Source organism: Triplophysa dalaica, chromosome 4 (assembly GCF_015846415.1).
Source record: "Triplophysa dalaica isolate WHDGS20190420 chromosome 4, ASM1584641v1, whole genome shotgun sequence".
Taxonomy (NCBI): Eukaryota; Metazoa; Chordata; class Actinopteri; order Cypriniformes; family Nemacheilidae; genus Triplophysa; species Triplophysa dalaica.
The window spans coordinates 5,870,941-5,890,636 of NC_079545.1; the positions used below are offsets into that span (position 1 = coordinate 5,870,941).

Here is a 19,696-nt window from a genome sequence, read left to right on the forward strand (position 1 = left end):
CAGACTGGTCTTGGAAAAGCCTCTGTGTCTTTAAGAAGGGCCCCCCGTGCAGTGCTGGAACCCGAGGCCAAATTACTAAAGTTCAGAGGAAGTGACGGGCTAAGAGAGCTTTAAGAGTTCAACAAGCAGACAACCCTCCTCTCAAGCGAAGATGATTCGTGTATAGTTATTCAGCGTTTCCAAAAAACTTTAAGTAAAGATTGAAACCCGGCAGGAGCAGGAGGCGGTGATCCAAGTCATCCAATTCGGGTTTTACGTCATTGTCCACCGGTTTATCTGTTTGAATAAGTAATTTACTCCGACGTTATGTCCCATTGTTGTGTTAAATGAGTGTGTTTTGTAATGTACGCGAGGTTGACTTCACCGGTGGCTTTAGTGCAGATCGTCTTCTTGCTGTGTTTATTTTCGGCGCCGGTTTGTTCGGGTCTGAAGGTGCTCGTTCGTCTTCATGATGGGAAGATAACGGAGGAGATTTTGGAGGCGGACAGTGAGAAAGACATCATAACACTAGAGTTCAAGCAGGGAGACGGGACTCTCATCACATTTCTGTCGGATTTCAAGCGGGTGAGTTGCCCAAAAAAGACGGCTACGTTTAATTTAACCAGATCCGGACATGCCAAAAACAAAGAGCGACTCATGCAAAACTAAAGTGTCTGTGCGTTAAGTATAACAATGGTTGTGCACGCGCAAATAAAAGAGAAGGGTATATGACCAATGCCCTGAGTTAGGGTACCATGTAAAAAGCTGCCATTTATGCATGAATAGGCCATATATTTGTCATGCTATTATATGAGATACTTTTGTAAATAAAAGAAACATCACATTATACTAAAATGTGCTACAACTATTTGTGAGTGTAGTTTCTTCTATGTTTTTTAATGGTGAAAATTGTAGTAGGCTAGACTAACCATGTTTTACTAGACTGATTGACATTTGCATTAGAATCATTTTACTACAAATATCATGGATAAATTATGGTCAATGGTAAATTCGTGACAAATTTGTGGTTATTATGGTTTTATTACAAGAATCCTATTCAAAGTATGTTTACTGTAGTAAAACCATGGTTAAGGATTTTTGATTGGTGAGTCTAGCTTTTTATGAATAACACATGATGAATTACGTACACAAAGTATTTATTAATGGACTGTTTAAAATGTTAAAGAAATCCATTGGAAAATCACTATCAGCATTTATATTAACAGATGGATCTGTTTTTGTCAATTGCTATTTCAATTGATTTCACGTTGATATAATTTTACCCAAACAATTGATTCGACTGTTAAATTCAGTAAGGTGGGCCTTATCCTCGTGTATGCTTTTTCAATTTTACTGATTTAAGTAATGGAAAATAAAGCTTCTGTTTGCCAGCCACACAAGCAGTGTAAACCATTCATGAAAAAATTGCTGTAAAGCATCAATATGCTGTGGTTTTCACTGGAAACATTAGGCAAGTCGAAACATAATAGAGCAAAACTAGCTTGTGTGATACAGCGGTACAGTCTGAATGCCTTTTATACGATAAAGGAACCTCCATCAACAAGCTTAAGTCCTTTTGCTATTTTTCTTTAATTTAATATTTATATTTTATGAATTGCATCACTTTGCATTCTACACAGACATGTCAATTTGTGGCATAAACTTGGCACTGGACTACCTGTTTGTCCAACCTATGCCAGACTGAGTATTTTGGAAATCTGGAAAGACCTGTATAGTTTTACAGTTTTGTTTGGTGTCACATATGCTACAGAAGTTACTCATTCACCTTTAAATAGTCGGATTATTTAAATTCACACAGATGAACACCTGGAAAATATGAGGCGCAATATAAGGATGTACTTAAGATGTGCTAAAGCAGCAGTTATGGCTAATCTTACCATCAGTCCCCTGCTGTTAAAAGAAACATTGAGTCTCTGAGTGATTTAAGTTTTAGACTCCTTTTGTCATTTGGTTTGCCACAAGCCATAAGCTATTACTGAAGCAGTGCCACATTTACTGTGGCTTCATTTCTCTGTGTAACAGAATCTTCCAGACCTTTCAAAAACAGCCACATTTTTTGTCTTCCAACTTTTTGAAGGGGTAAAGGCTGTTCCAGTCATATTTGGTGTAAATGCTGTGTAGTGCAGTTACAGCTGGATGAAGGCAAAGAAAAGCAACATTGTTGTTGTGAAAGAGAGGCTGTATTCCTGGTTATGTCCATAATGGGCAGTTAGCCTTCTTTGTGCTGAGTTGGTTTGGGGGTGGGTGATCAGCTGATGCTCGGGGTCACAAGGTTACACAAGTTTCATGTGCTCTCGACGGCTTTTACTAAAAAATGAAATAATTTGATTTAGGGTACCTCTTCCAGTCAATACAGTATACCATATATTTTTTTTCATTTATTATATAATATAATATGAAAATTATAAAAAAAAAAATGAAACTCTGTAAATTTATAGATGGTTTCAAAGCAACAAAATAAACAAATGTTGCTGCACTGGCATGCTTTTTGTGGCCCAAACTTAACTTCAAGTACACATCAAAAAAGAAAATAATCCAGAAGATTATTTCTGATAACAAGCAAAATACATAACATGTAAATTACATGTATGTCTAGCCAGTATTATTTTGGGTTACCAGTAGAAGAACCATCACCTGGCTAAACTTATATGACAAAGTTACACCACCCATTCAACTAATTATTTATTTAATCAAATGAATACACAATAAAATTCAACAAATTGTTTATTTAATATTATTATATCATAAAATATGAATATTAAAATAATATTAATACAAATGTAATTAAATATAAATAAGATTAAATTGTCTTAAATTAGAGTTTATTTTAGTAATTTGGCATACAGCATTTTCTGGTTTCAAACGTAAATCAAAATCTTTTTATAAAATAAGTACTGATTTTAGCATGGTGTGTAACTGCGATTTTCTGACGTCAGTTACACAGCTAAATTTGCATTAACTGGTTTTTCATAAAATAAAGAAAACATTCACTCTAGCGTCAGAAAAGTAAATCTTCATTTCATTTAGTTTAGCAGACGCTTTTACCCAAAGCGACTTACAAATAAGAAACCCTAAACGTTTTTCTTAAGAGCCAACAATAAGTCTACAAATCTATGTAAACAAGTAGGAAAAGAGCTTAAGCCAGGGAGAGATGAAAAACCTAAAAGATTAAGTTAGGGGCGATTCACTTGAATGGAGAACAGGTGTGTTTTTAAGATGTTTCTTACAGGTTGCCATTGTTTGTCCTATGCTTGTGTGTCTAAGCGCATGTTGTTTGTCTTTCTTTCAAACAGCATGTGAAGATCTTTCGTGCATTGGTCCTCGGGGAGCCAGAGAGGGGTCAGACACAGTATCAAGCCCTGTGTTTCATCTCCCATTTGGATCACGGAGAGCTCATCCCCAGTGAAGCCATGACCAGACTAAGACAGGTCACGATGCAAAAAATTTAAAGCACAACAGTACCACCGTACTGACAACCTGCATGCATTTTTACCAGTTAGTCCTGGTCAAGCTTGACTTTTAAAGTCTTTACAGTAAACCTGCCTGGCCAAATCTTGTTGGTGACCAGCATCCAAAACAGGATTCAGCAGGCCGATGATTATACGAAAACATTTGCTTGTGCCTTGTTTGAAGATTTTGAGCTCAGATTAGAACATTTCATCCTTATTCCCATTCTAATGAGTGCTGTGTGATCCCAACAGAAAAACCCTCGTGTGGTGCGGAGTGCAGAAGAGATGCGAGGAGTGGAACGGCTCAGTATGAACGCAGTGGTCAATATGAGTATCTCCTGGCATCTCAGTACTCATATACGTAATGTCTGCAGGGAAGCCCAGGACCTTGTGTACACACGACAACAAGATGTCAAGCACTGGCTGGACAGAGGTCATTCTAACATGCTACATGTATTCAAATTAAGAAAATAACTACACCTTGTGGTACCGTGTCCTGTATTTTGAGCTTTTTAAAAAGGGATAAATTACCAGAACATTCAAATTCTGCCTCATGCCATTTCACACCTGGATTATGTCTTTTTCCTGTAGAAGCAATATTCCATTTGAATGGAAGTCAATAGGAATCTGAGTATTGACATGAGGGCCAATAAATGATAACAGAATGTTATACAGGAATGATTTTAGTGCTTAAAATGACCAAACAGCCTACCTGAAACTTAATATGATACATTGTATCCATTTTCACTCAGTCTGTTTGGTTTTACAGGGGTAGAGGGTTCGATTTTCAAGGTGCTTCCCCAGAGTCTGGACGTCGCTGGTTTGCAGAGTTGTAACTCTACAGCAGACCCGTGGCAGCCGTGCGTATGCAGTTACAGGATAAATCTGGAGTGGTTTCCTTGTCAGCTTAAGTACTGCCGGAGTCAGGGGTCCAATCCCTACAAGTGTGGCATTAAAAGTTGTAGCAAAGGCTACCGGTTTGACTTCTACACGCCCCATAAACAGCTGTGCCTTTGGGATGAGGACTCTCAATAATATATGTTATGAAAAAAAAAACATTTTTATTTGGTTGATACAAAACGGTATTTTGTAGGTACTTTAAAACAAATGTGTGTAATGTGTATAGTATGGAAATTGTTCTTAATCACAGATTTGTAAACACAATGGTATTGTGAAAAAATATATTTTATAAAAGGTTTTTCACAGAATAACCCTCAGTAATTTGTTACTTAGAGGAACAATTTTTTATTGAGGATGGTAACCTAAAATTTAATACGCACTTCAATATTTTGAAATAACTTTTTTTTAACTCACTTACAAAAATACGCTTCTGTGTTAGACAGAAAGCATCATAATGAGAATGAATAGATATTTTTACGTGGGTTTTCAAGCTTTCTTTTTGGGGCAAAACTACAGTGGTATCTCAGGGCAGAAAAATGTGTTATTGTAAGTCGTAGGTTTAGTGCTACTTTACGGCAGCTGTCTAGTAGTTCCTGCTTTGGTTCTAAATAGTCTTTGACGGGGTCGTTCACCCAAAAATGAAAAATAATTATTTCTTCATTTACTCACCCACAGGTTCAAAACCTGTCAAATGTGTTTGTTCTGTTAAAAACAAATGAAGTTATTTGTAAGAATATCAGTAACCAAACAGATCTCACCCCCAATTTACTCCCATAGTATTTATTCTTCCCACTATGGCAATAAATAGGGGATGAGATCTGTTTGGTTGCCAATATACTTCCAAAGATCTTCCTTTGTGTTCAAGTTAATTTACACAGATTTGGAACAACCTGAGGGATAAATGATGACAGAATTTATATTTTGGGGTGTACTGTCCCTTTAAAACATATTTTACCTTTTCAAATCATCCCTTATGTTAAGGATAAAATTTGTATTTTGATAACTGTAAAAAATCCTATTTTACAAAAGGTTCTGTTGTTTACAAAAGTCTTTTCAAGTTGTATTAACTGAAGCACCCTTAAAAACGTATAAGCTGTTACTTCACATTTACAGAGTTATTCAGGCTTTTATTTCTGTTATTGCAATTTCAAACAAATACAAAGAACTTTCCAATTCCTTTTTGCTAATTCTGCCTTAAACAGCTGTTTTCAGTATACACTTACACAGAATATTTACATTTGAGATTAGAGTTTATATGGCAGCTAAAACAGTGTCTCTGAACTTATTGTGATGATGTCTATATATTGCAAATGCTTTCATTTGATGCCACATTTCTTAGTCTAAGCGAAGTTGCTCTCTATAGCCATGACTAATTCTAATTTACATTTCAATTGCAATTGTTTCGGGTCTGTAATATACAATATGGGGTGCATGAGGTACTCCAGTGTTGTCTCATGATCTATTAATTTCATGGTTAAGGGTCTAAACTAGGCCTACCCTTTTACTACTGTTTACTTGGCGGTGTAACATATCTGATTATCTTACTATTCTGATATGTCATTTCTTATTATATTTCTTTTCATTTTCTTTATTTTTTAGAAATTCTTCTGCTGAACACAAAGGCAGATATTTGAAAGAATGTCAGTATCCAAAGAGATCCCATCCACCATTGACTCCAGTTGAATTTATTTTGGCAATAATTGGGGCATGAGATAATTTTCGTTACTGACATTCTTCCAAATATCTTCCTTTGTGTTCAACCTAACAAAGAAATGTATACCGTTGATGACATCGTTTAATTTCTTTGATGAACTGCTTTAAGTATTTTAAACATGCACTGCCGAAATTGAACAACTAAGGTATTTTATACTGTCTGTTTTTTACAAGACATAATTTATAAAATAAAAGTGTTCCACCACAGTAAAGCTACTGTTTAGGTGTTCTTGATTTAAAAAAAATTGGTTTGCACACACGCGGAATATGTATCATACTGCCATCTAGTGTACGTTTTGTGTACTGCTCGCGCTGGGGAATGACTTAAAAACTTTGGTGAGGAACGTAAGTTATTAACATTTATAAAATGAATATTCGTGAAAGTAATGTGGATACGCATATTTTACCAGACACGTCTACAAATCTGCACAACCACGCGCTATTAAAGCCTACTCGAATCTCACACAGTCACGATCACCGTCTACGCTGTTAGGTGTTTAAAGAGATGTTATAAAGACAATCCAACTTTCTCACGCTGTACACAAGACGTTTTCTGCCAGATAAACTCGTTGTGTATAACGTCCACATGCCACGAAAACTCCCAAGCACAGGCAAAGCAGTGAATACCTCGTGGGGCACAAACAATACCAAAAATCTTGAACACACACGAATTTATATTCATTACGCAATAAAACGCTAATTGGCCTATACACATTTTCTTATACTAAATGAATTAGTTTAGCGTGAAATTTTTAATGCATGTCCAGTGTCACAAACCGCCCGTTTAAACGGTTCATTGAAATTGTGTGTCTCAAAATTAGACGTCTACGGATCATTCCAACACATATCTCAACATTCAACACAGCGACGGTCGCTCTTTCATTCAAATTATGAGCAGTGAGGCACGTAGGCCTACAGACTAAATCTGTTTTAAAGATTGTTTTTCAGTGATTTAACATGTCGGTGAGAGTAAACTATCAAATAGTTCCAATGCACGATTCTAAAAACGTAGGCAGACTAATGCAGGGGTTTTCAAACTGGGGTCCAGGGACACCTAGGAGTCCTCCAGAAGGATGCAAGGGGTCTCCAGGAATTTTATGTGAAAAAAGATTAAGTCCACAGTGTTTTATTATTTTGGCTGTGGATAGTTTCTAGAATTATTTGTATTTGAATGGTTCTAGTGAGTTTTTCTCACTATAGTTTCATATTATTGGACTCAAAGTGAAATTGTTAGCGACTATTAAGGTTTAGAATGATAATGTGTTGTCTTTATAATATTCTATTTATCCAACACATTTTTAAACGTTTCTTTACACAGAAAAAAAGAATTCTGACAAAAATAGATTGATATATATTTTAGAAAAGGGGGTCCCTCACAAAAGGTTAATCATATTTGGGGGTCCTTGGCATCATAAAGTTTGAAAGCCCCTGCTCGAATGGACAGTTAATGTTTAGCCATTAACATTTGCAAAATTCCACAGAACATTAGCTGTGCTAATTTGTCAACCCATCTGTTGTGCAGTGAACTGAAACGATTAGCCTACAGTGCCAGAATAACAAAACTTTTTTAAGATAAGTTATGACCAATGTCATCAAAAATGACATTAATCAAAGTGCATCACATCATTTTGGGAATCAACCAAAATAACGACAGTATTTTTCTTTTTGTAGTGGAGTACCTTAGATATGCTTATAGTGCTATATCTAGTTAAATTGGGTTTGTTGTGTTCAATCAAAGATTAGGCACACTAAAGTTTGCCAATGCACACTAGCACACACAGAGGTTGTGTGTCACGCATGCACTTATTCTCAAGCTTTTCGAAGTTTGCCGTCTGCCTATTGTTGTTTTATGCAAAAAGTCAGACTCTGGATAGGACGCAGCAAGGGCCTTATGCAAATGATATGTCTATCGGATGGTGTGGGATAGTGAAGAGGTAACTACTCTTCTGCTTACCCTACTTAGTCACTTAAATGTCCAACTTTCGCTGTACCTTTGTGCATGAGGTTTCTGAATCGATTTCTCCTTGAAGACCTGAGAAAAGCAATACAGAAAAAGGGATATCATTTTAATCATTTCGAAAGCGTATCGTTGGCCGTTTTGTCATCAAGGTAAGTGCTGATGTACTTTTAAAAGTTTGAAAATGACTGCTTTGCTTCCCAGATGCCTGTCCTCTTCTCAAGCAGTGACCGTTTTGTGGAATCATATTGTTTTGCATCGTACACTAGCTGTACACGACACTCTATATTGACAGATTTAAATGTTTTTGACTAGAAGAGATTAGGGTGGAGAGACAGAGTGATTGTGGTGGATGGTGAATGGGGATACCCTTGCTCTTATGAATATTACAACGAGCCCTTTACATAAAGGAGACCATTTGAGTGTTGAACACATTAGAATAAACCTCAAGATCATTTTACTGGCTGGGCCATTCCATGAATTGACCCAGTGTCTGCATAAAGTTGTGATCCTGTAGGAAAATCAGCTGTATTTATCATTACAGATATTAAGATGAGCACTGAGGCTGCCGAACACACAGAGTGTCAGCATGAGCAAGCTGGTAAGGCGCTTTTTTACGCTGTGGGATATTTTCAAAACTTGTTTGTTTCTTGGAACTGTAAAATTATGCTTAAAAAATGTGTAGAGGCAGTTAAATGGAAATACTATGTGGATGTTAACAATGCATAATAAATGATGAGAATGTTTTTTACTGTTAAAGCAAGATGGTGAAAGAGCTCATAACTTGGGTATGCAATAATGTATCAAGCAGAAAAGTAAAAAATGTTTTGTTCTTTACATTTCAAAGGGGGTATGATTTGTTTTTATATATTTAAAATCGTTTTACTGCTTTTAGACCAAAAGATGAATTTAAGAAGACTTATGCCATTCACTCTTTACTTCTTTAAATTGTTATTTAACGTTTTTTGTAAAATGTATCACATGTGCTCAAACCTGAATGCTGCATGACATGGCTTTACTTTTATTTTAAATAAGGATCATGCCAGGCTTTAGTTTGTAGTTATAACCAAAAGTTGAACTCTTTGTGCTAAAAAGATTTAAAATAATTTTTCTTTACATTGAGCTTTTAATTCATTATTATTTATTTGCTATTCATTTTTAACCATTAATGTTTAAGACTAGAAAACAAGTATGAATTAATCTTCATTACACTGTTTATGAGTTTTTGAGCCGAGAGGTTAGGTTTGAGATGCGTGCCGTTTGATTGATGTGAAGTCTACCAGGATGTATGTGGCGGTTTGTTTGCAGTGAAGCGCTCATAGCCTCAGGCGATACTGAATCATTTTCGAGTTACAATGGCTTTAGTACGGAACGGTCTTACTGAAATGAGGAACCTGAGCAAAATGAGGATTCAGAGAGAGTCGTGTATTGTCACTGAACAATAAATATATGTTTCATTTGTGTTCCATCGCCTCTGTGGTGTCGAGTGTTTGGATTAGGATAAGTTGCTATCAGATGTCATGTTAGGTCATGTGATTACTACAAATATTTAGATTGTACAAAAAGTGTTGTTTGAGTTTATTAATAGTATCCTCATTCTCATATTGAATCATTTTATATTGCATAAAGCAAAAACAAACAGGAAATAACACAAATGTTCATAAATTGAACAAACTCATATATTATCAATTATGTCACTGCTTAACAGATGGGCAAACACGGCACATTACATTTTTACCGTAACATTTTGGATACATAATATGATATAACATACATAAGAGGTATTAGCTTATACGTGCATGCTTGTAAATACAATATAATAATATTGTCATATTTAAAAGTGTTTGTGAGAGACAGAGAGATACAGAGAGTTGAAGATGCACCTGGAGGTCTGTAAGTATTCAAATGTGAAGGCCTCTAAAGGTTGCCATGGAAACCTGCTCATTTGCATGATCTGATGATTTCCATACTGGAAGTTTGGCTCGGGAGAAGGATAGATTTCCATATTGTGGGGTGACTGAATGCTGTTCTAACCACGGCCTCATAGAGCTAGATTTGAATTTCAAATTAAGTGAGATTACCTGGTATTGACAACCTTTGAACCCCGAACTCGCTCTCTTTACTCGTGTAATGGAGCGTTTGGGGGTTTGTAGTATGGTATGTTTTACAAAAGGCCTTCAAAGGAAAGACAAAATGGGAAATACGTTCGCCACAAAAACAGTTGATCAACTTTCAGGCAGTCTGAATATCAATGAATGACACAAAGTATTGTACTAACTGCGATTATATTTTCCTTTTCTCAGATATCGAACAAAACGGGATTGACTTTACCCGACAAGTGAGTACAAACATTGTTTCATTCCTTAAATATCGAACATCTAAGGCCAAACATGTAATGTTTTGGTATTCTGGGCACTCAGTCTTGTAAGGAGACCATCGTCAAGGGTTCGAGGGTAAAGAGCTTGAAAGGATCTCATCTAATTACAGAACATTTCCAGTGTTCCATTCCAGCCATAACGAATATGAGTTATCAGATCAACCCGTCACATAATATCGTATATTAAGGACAGCGAAACGTTTTGTGCGCAGGAACTAGCTTCAGGTTTATGAGGACATTTGCATACTGTGTTGCCTGCGGCAAGGGAAGGAATGTTTGTTAAAGGCCCTCTCCTACAGAACAAGTCAAGCAGCCTTACTGGTCTCTGAGTACACACAAAAAGCACATGTATGCACACATATACAGCAACGTACGCACACCGGCAGACCAAAACACAAAGTGAACACGTTTAACAAAAGATTTTTTTCTTTGCATTGGGCTTTATTAATTATTTAATTATTTGCTATTTACCTTTAAGCCTAGATGTCTAGACTAGAAAAGAAATTGGAATTTATCTACATTATAGAAAAAGAGAATTAAAAGTTTCACCTTGTCTGACTAAATCTGTTTTTAATCTTCAGATAAAGAGAGAAAATCTGAACGATTCACCTCATTCTGGATTGTCACACAAAACATGCCATCTCACTCAAGGACATCCAGTGCCTGGTGGCCAGCTAACTGGGGTATGTTAAACATAAATATAGAGAATGTGAGGCAGCTTAGCTGACTTGATAAATCTCATGTAACTTGTCAAAAACACGTTCTGTCATAGTTCATACCAAACTGAAACGAAAGAAATGAGGTATTATTTATATATATAAATATATAAATATATATATATACTGTATATAGCTGAAGTTTAAGTATAACATATTTCATGGTACAATAATAAAAACGTTAATGGATAGTTCACCCAAAAATAAATTGTTATCATTTATTCACCTTCATGACATTCCAAACCTGTATCACTTTCATTCTTCTGTGAAACACAAAAGAAGATATTTTGAAGGACATTTGTAACCAAACAACAATGGCCACCTTTGACTTCCATTGTATTGACATAAAGTCACTGAAACATTTCTTAAAATATCTTCTTGGGTGTTAATTAATGATGGCATGAAATGATGATTATTTTTTTAAGAATACTACCTATAAGTTATTATTTGTTTTGTTGACACAAAGTGGGAATATTAAGCATGAAACATGTACAGGTTAATAATTGGTGTGTCTTTTAGGAGCTGTCCTCCCTGCACCCTCTGCCCCAGCTGGTCCTGATGTCTGGGTCACATTTGTCCTCTCCGTCATCCTTTCTCCTCTCTCAGGCCCAATCTGGACACCAAGGTCAGTGAATGTGCCTGGTTGTTATCAATTCCCTTTATTTCTTAATTCTGCACTTGAAAAAAAAGGTTCTTCAGTGATGCCATAAAAGAACGATTTTTGGTTCCACAAAGAACACTTCATCCAAGGTTCTTTATAGAACAATCTCTTTCTTACCTTTTTATAATCTGAAGAACCTTTGTTCGCCACAGAGAAACTTTTGTAAAACAGAAAGGTTTTTTGCATGTTAAAGGTTCTTTATGTAACCATTTAGACAAAACATTTTCTTCTATCAAATTTTGAAGCAACTTTTTTTTTAAAAGTGGTGTCACCAAAAACAACAATCATAAGTTGCCAAAAGAGATTTCCGGGCATGCACAAAATGGACAAAACACTAAACTTTTAATGTATTTATCGGACACAACTGTTTTTTACAGGACTTCTTCAGCCCAACCTGCTTTCCTTGCCAACACAGTCACAGACAGGACTTCTGCCACATCAGCCTGGTCTCGCACTAACTCCCCAGGTACACCAGATCCTAATGTGGGATCATTCATTTAAAGCTTGCTTTTAAAAAAAATCTGGGTTTTAGTTTAGTGATGCGGTCAGATGGTAATAATACTTTCATTGCTGGGTTTACACTACCAGACTGGACACACTTACTAATTGTTTTCAAATTAGGTTTGGTAATTATACCCACCATGACTGTACTGTATGTATTTGAATAAATATAATGGTATTATCGCTGTATTGTTTGGAAGAACATGTGAACAAAAAAAATGCAATTACAAAATAATAAACAAGCAAATGAGTAAAGGTTTGATATATATTGAGGTTATGTCTCTTTGCTTAGATGCTGATACTTTGTTTTTTACTTACAAGGGAATGGGCAGAACAGGGCTGGGTGGCTCTATGGATGGACATCTAGACATGTCTCACTTACAGGTCCCCAAACGTGTTGGCTCACCTCAAGATGAACCCAATGACCTGGAAGAACTAGAGCAGTTTGCTAAGGCCTTCAAACAGAGGCGCATCAAACTAGGATTTACTCAGGTAAAGGCTTTGGACAGCATCTGAACTGTTTCGCGCTGTGTATTTTGTTTTTTTATGTTTTTTGGAATAGATTTTTAGCACTTTATACATTTACTTTGGGGATCTTATTAATAGATCACTTTGGAAAACCTTAACAACTCCATAAAAACATCCTGTTTCTGTTGTTTAACACTACACCAATGTTTGAACCGAATACAACCAACAGAAAATTTATAACCAATTCAAAATGTTTAACAAACATCTTTAAATTGAATTATATCTGTTAGATTAAAAAATTAAACCGGAAATTCTGGTGGACTAGATTTTACATCTTGCCCAGAAATCGGAATGATATTTAAAGAAATGTATAGATTATATGCGTTTTTGAAATATTCTTATTTGAATATCAATTACTATAAACATGCATATACACTTCACAGTAAACAGTGCTGTTTAAAGGTAAAGTGAAATTTTTTTAACTTTTTAAATAATAGCAAACTTATTCAAACTTATACAAAACCGTACAATAATTCAAATGTAACTGGGAATTATGTTGTGCCAGAAAAAGTCAAAACTGTTATATTTTAGCGTCTTCGAAGTGGACACGCTTTGCCTAAAGTTTGCAATGTGCTCTTGGAATCTTATTGCCAGCATCTTCCTGAGATGCTTTTCAAACAGCATTTATAGTTGTTAGTTTTGTTCAGTTGTTTCTATAAACCTATTCCCCCTGCATAATTTCACATACCTTTAAATAAAAAGGTTTTAAGGTCATAAAAGACAGTTCATTAAAGTCGCCCTAAACCTTTGAACGGTTGTTTATGTATGAGTGTGGTAATAGCATAGTAGTCTTTAGAATCACATTTCATGTCAGTATTGTTTCAATAGTCTGTTGAGAAATCATGACAGACATTCTTTTGTGCTGTATGAATATTTCTTTGAATGGCTGTTGAGTGAATTCAGTAAAGTTTATGCTAACTGAATGTTTTTCCCACTGAAGATTTGAAAAAAGAGCCAATTATTAGATTCAGGATTTTGCCTAACCCTGATTTGGATATTGTCCAGCACTTAACCTCATCTGTGTTGCTGTTATAGGGTGACGTGGGCCTGGCAATGGGAAAGCTTTATGGAAATGACTTCAGTCAGACTACCATCTCACGCTTTGAGGCTCTCAATCTAAGCTTCAAAAACATGTGCAAACTCAAGCCCCTGCTTGAGAAATGGCTCAGCGATGCAGGTTTGTGCTGTTGATAATCTATGGGAATCTATTTACCACCTTTGATCGATGGGTGTGACTAAAATATCTCTGTGAAATTTTTCCTCAGAGAACTCCCCATCTGACACCATGAGCAGTCCAACCACCTTACCGCCCCTTTTGGAGGGTTATGGACGAAAGAGGAAAAAGAGAACAAGCATCGAAACGAACATCAAGCTGACACTGGAGAAACGCTTTTTAGAGGTAAGTTTGTATTTTATACTTGTTCAATCACATGTACTTCAGTTTTCTTTTATGCATAGCTGTATATGAAACTGAAACAGGAAGTTGGGGCAGGACATAGAGAAGGCCTCATCCCTTTGTTAAAATCGTCTAAACCATGACTTGCAACTTCATATTGCAAAGCTCGTTTTATCTAGGAGTAGTTCTCAATCTGGGGGCCGTGGCCCTCTGGGGGTCCCCAAGATGGATCCAGGTGGCCACAGAGTTTGTGGTATTTTATGAATTATAGAAATGTGTCACATATTTTATGAAATCCAACATAAGAAATAATAAGAGATTATAAAGTTGGGTTGCACAAACAAGGATTAGGTTAAATCAAGGTTTATTTAAAAATTCTGTTGCGCCAAATGGTAAACCTTGTTTAAAAATACTCAGGTTTATATTTAAGATATCATTTGATGCAGGTTTTAATTTAAGAGTAAATCTGGATTAACTTTAATTCTGTTCCTCCGTTATTTTAAACTCTGAGTTATCTCTCAGATTAACTTTAAACTTGCTGCTGATTTTTTAATTAGACAATAATACAAAAACACATATCTACAATAAAGTGTTCGGAAAATGATCAGCAACAGACACATAAGCGTTGTGTCATGCTTCAGGGATGTGTTTTAAAAAAATGGAATAATAAATAAACAACAACAAATTTCCTCCTTAAAAATAATTTACCAACACATTCCATTCCCAGAAGAACAAAAATATGTGATTAAAATATTATGATTGTAATACTATTTCCTGTTACTGATACTATTTCCTGTTCCTGTTCCTGTTACCGATGGTTGAAATGAATGCAGCGCATTCTAAAAAGTAATAGAAACAAAACGAAAGTAAGTTAAAAGAGGTTCTGCGTTTTACCCTGTCATTTGGATATAGGTTGCATTATAGTCAGCTCTACCTCTACCATAATTCACCAAATGGCCGTTTGTCTACTAATGCGTTTCTGGCAGCGATTGTTAGTTTGATGTGCCAAGAGCCTTTTCTGTGCCTCTTATATATGAGGCTCCATATATATTTCACTCGGGTATTTAAATGCGTCGTGTACGCGCTCGACAACGGCAGGGTTCCACCCGCACTTCATTCCCGTACTGCGCTCTTCTCTCTCGTGTCTGCTTTAGTCTTTAGCTGCAGGATAATGATGCGGCTCAACTGTCATGTTTTTAGGCTGTCAAAGCCCTCAAGGCTTGTGAAATGTGTTTATGGAAGATCAGCCTGATCAACGAATTATCCAGAGAGAGGTTTTAAATAGAAAAATTACGTTACTTTTACATGCACGAGCTGTTTATTTCCCTTTTAGTTACAACAGCAAATCCATCACGGCGGACAATATTTATCGCAGATGAAGGTTTAAATACTGGTTAAAGTTTTAATCCACGATTTGGTCATCTCTGTTTAAAATTAAGCGCAATTTGAATTAAAATAAAACTATGATTAAACAAACCCTTGTTGGTGCAAACCATCCTACATTTATTTATTAGGGGGGTTGCCAGGAGATGCACACTACACAAAGGGGTCTTACAACAAAAAAGTTTGGGAACCACTGAAACACGGAAGGACATTGTAATTTTACACAATTTCTACACCGGCGCGACACGACAAAAGATATTAGATACGCATTACAAAAATATGATCAACAAACCCTAGATTTGCTCTACACTCTATTCACTTTAATAATTGATGGTGCAACCAATCCTACGTCTATTTATTAAGGGGGTTCAAAGCGATGCACACTACACAAAGGGTCCTTACAACAACAAAAGTTTGTTAACCTCTGTTATAGAGAGACCGAAGGACATTTTACACCGTGTCTACAACGGACGCGACCGGCGCAACGCGACATGACAAACGATATTAGAGACGCATTAGAACACATAATAATTTTAAATTGTTTTCACACCGGATGCAGCGCGGCACAACGTTACAAACCCATCGAGAACAAGCAGCTCATGTCGCGCCGCGCCTGTCGCGTTCGGTGTATATACGGTGTTAGAGAGCATTTTTTGGGAGTGTTGCAAATTAGTTTGATAGTAGTGCCCCCTGTAGGCCATATGACACATGTGCACACTTTCTACCATGAACAGAATCCAAAACCAAATTCGGAAGAGATCACACACATCTCAGAGCAGCTTTCCATGGAGAAGGAAGTGGTGCGGGTGTGGTTTTGTAACCGGCGGCAGAAAGAGAAGAGAATATACTGCCCGTTATCCACCTCACCCATGAAATCTCATAACTACAACCCACGTCTGGTGAGCTTGTCTGTCTGTCATCTGTTTGATTCCTTTATTCACCTAATACTTACATGCAGTCAACCATTTTTACATAATTTGACCCTTATAGGCCTAATTGCTTAACATGATCCGTATAATACATGCAAAATATGAATTACATGCATTTACTAACCCTGGCAAATCTGTCATTTCTACTAATAACCTCAGAATGGATCTTGTTTCAAACACAGACTGTATCTTTGAGGTCAGATAGTGTTTGTTCAGAACAACGATTCGAGATTTCAATATCGAAGAATTATAATTTTTTATTATTATTATTGAAACGATCACTTTTAATTCGTTTTTAATTATTTGATTTCCATTTAACACATTATTTTTCAAGGATTCTCATCTAATCAAAAAATCTAGATTTTCATATAATTAATAGGCTATTAAAATAATATAATTGAAACATTTAATATAAATACATTTAAGTTTTTTTAATTAAAAAGATTTTTTACTTCCTGCTACATGATTTTACTTCTCCATGTTTGTAACTTTTTTAACCGTCTGTGATTTAAGGTTTTGGGTGTGGTGGGATGTTTGGGGTTTTCTTTGAAAAGATTCTTTCACCAATAATTTGGTTAATTTCCCTTTTCAGCCTTCAACTTCCCGATCATTCAGTCCACTTGCCTCTGGTGGTAGTAAGTATTAAGCTTTATGAGAAATTATTGCCAATTTAGGAATAATTTGTATAGTGTTTAAATTGCTACAATTTATTAAGATCATTCTTTTTTTCTACAGTGTCGTCAAGCTCCTCACCCAACAGTCCAAGTCGAGGCTCCTCACCCAGCACTCTGACCACTTCATCCAGTCCACTGACATCACAAGGGGTCAACCAGTCGTTCAACTCCACAGGGTAAAAAACGGTCCCCAGTTGAGCACATTTATTTGCATAGCCCTTTCGCCTCTTAAGTTATAAATCTCTGGTATTATTTATGCAAGCATAATAAGACATAAAACATTTTTTTTATTTACTACAAGCTTTAACTAAGGCACCTCGTTTAAGTTATTTTCTAAATATCTGTAATGGGAAACATTTTTATCAGGGCAGTCCTTAATCTGTTTTTTTTTCAAGCACAACAGATTCTGCAGTGTTTGCAAATGTTTGCACTCAACTGTACCTCACATATATAGAGATACACATCTTTTTAAAGCATTCGTTCACATGAAAGTAAAAAAAAGTAAAAAGTTTTCTCGTTGAACACAAGATTAGTTTGCACCATGTCCAGGTCTTCAAGGTCGATAATGCTACACCATTGACTTTCATTGTCTGAAATTTAGCAACCTGGATGTATTGGTACCCACACGGAACAACATGAATTTTGAGCCCCCATTAAAGTCGCATATAAATGACTTTTTTTCTTCCTTAGATCTTGGTATCGCTGGAACACCACATCATACCACCACTGAGACCATCTGATGAGCTACACACATCCCGAGGCAACATCCACGTGCTTCAGAACTTACCAAACCAGAGAGTTCTCTGTGAAGGAAGAGGAAAATTTTGTAAATGTTTACAACCCGCACTGAAGGCAGAATGCAGAGAACCACGATTCTGTTTCTCAATGTCTAAAGTTCAAAGGGCTTGTGAATAAAGCTTCAGCACTAACTGCATGGCAAATCACATTAATCTGCAATGGCACATTATTTTTAAGATAAGCAATCAAAATACAAAAATTACTGTTTTTTTAATACATTTTAGCAGCAAGAATGTGTAAAGCCCCATGTGACTGTGCGAAAAATTGTTTGCCGTTTTTTTTTGCTCATGAAGGGTTCAGCTCCGGCAATTTGCATTGATGATGTGTAAAACTACACACAAAACCCAAAAAACATCTTTTTAAAGACCATTGTGTACATTGTTTACATATCGCTTTATTAGAAACATTTGTCACTGTTATTTTAAATCACGTGTAACGTGTTAACTTTACGTTGAAGGTGTACATTTACAGTTTTAGACGCATGCAGCAATGTTATTGACAGATATTGGCCCTGGTTTAGGTCAAGAGTCAAATAGCTGCTTCTAATGTGTGCAGTAACTTTTAGGCAACACGTAGGGGAGCCTTGTTTGGTAAATATAAACACAGCAGTACAGTTTACAGTTCTTAATATATTTTCAGCATGCACCTAGTTTTGTGTTTCTCACTTTTGACATTTCACACTGTTTTTATGTTACGTTGTCCAAAGCGTTCGAAGTTTTTGAGTGTGATGTTTTTTAGCCTTTACATATGATTGATGTTATACATTGTTTATGTTCCTTTCCTTTTTTATGTGAATAACACTTGTATATTTCACTGTTTGAATTTTATTAAAATTGAGCACTTATGCTTCCCACTTTGTATTACTATTCGACCACAGTGCCTTTCAGAAGTTGAAAAGATTTTGTGCAGGTCTTTTCCCCTTTAAATAATTGGTCCTATTGGGTGTCCCATAAAGATTACACAATTAAGAACAATACACTGAATGTACGACGTCGTTTTAGTGCCACGTTCAAAATACAAAAAAAACAAGATTTCGAGAATACAGTCGAAATGTTACGAGAATAAAGCTATTAGTAATTAGTAAAAGGACACTGCAGTGGTTATGTAGGAAATTGAATTTATTCAGAAGAAAAAATCTGACATGAACTAATAACTAACTCACTGGTTCAGATGACATGCTTAAACATAATTTAAACTTTTAAACTACAACTTTCACGTAAACAAAAAAAGTATTACGACGAGTTTGTTCTCGTTACATTTCGACTTTATTCTCGAAACATTTCGACTTTATTCGCGTAACATTTCGACTTTATTCTCGTAACATTTCGACTTTTAATCTCGTAACATTTCGATTTTATTCTCGATATTTTTTTTTAACGTGAACTTAAACGCCGTCGTAACTTTGCACAAAACGTTTCCGCGTTTTGATTTAGCCAGCTCAGTATAACATCTGGCGCACGTTGTGTCAATAGGAAACATGACGTTTTTCACTCAGTTGCTTCAAGATGCACATATGGACTACGGTCAATGACATCAAAGAGTCAAATTATCCAAACACTTTGTATGCCGGACAGGGTTTAAGACTAGTCCCAAACTAATTTAAATGTCAGAGGGGTCTTGATCGACAACAATTTACGTTGACATATCTTAAATATATCAGTGAGATTGTTTTGCCTTAAGATCCACACATGTAAGTTTTTTGTAACGTTTTTGT

General features: G+C 36.0%; 2 protein-coding genes across 2 annotated transcripts; both read left to right on the forward strand.

Annotated features, from left to right (window-relative positions):
• Positions 1-105: 105 nt before the first annotated feature.
• Positions 106-6,258, forward strand: oafb (OAF homolog b (Drosophila)). The gene is made up of 4 exons (XM_056746538.1): positions 106-564; positions 3,294-3,428; positions 3,702-3,882; positions 4,219-6,258. The coding sequence occupies exons 1-4, from the start codon at positions 343-345 to the stop codon at positions 4,482-4,484; spliced, it is 804 nt and encodes a 267-aa protein (XP_056602516.1). The 5' UTR covers positions 106-342; the 3' UTR covers positions 4,485-6,258.
• A 1,762-nt stretch (positions 6,259-8,020) lies between these two features.
• pou2f3 (POU class 2 homeobox 3) lies at positions 8,021-18,831 on the forward strand. Its single transcript, XM_056746267.1, has 13 exons — positions 8,021-8,171; positions 8,564-8,620; positions 10,323-10,357; positions 10,978-11,079; positions 11,632-11,737; positions 12,151-12,239; positions 12,596-12,766; positions 13,838-13,979; positions 14,068-14,201; positions 16,316-16,480; positions 17,103-17,145; positions 17,246-17,360; positions 17,875-18,831. The coding sequence occupies exons 2-13, from the start codon at positions 8,572-8,574 to the stop codon at positions 17,912-17,914; spliced, it is 1,191 nt and encodes a 396-aa protein (XP_056602245.1). The 5' UTR covers positions 8,021-8,171; positions 8,564-8,571; the 3' UTR covers positions 17,915-18,831.
• The last annotated feature ends 865 nt before the right edge of the window (positions 18,832-19,696 follow it).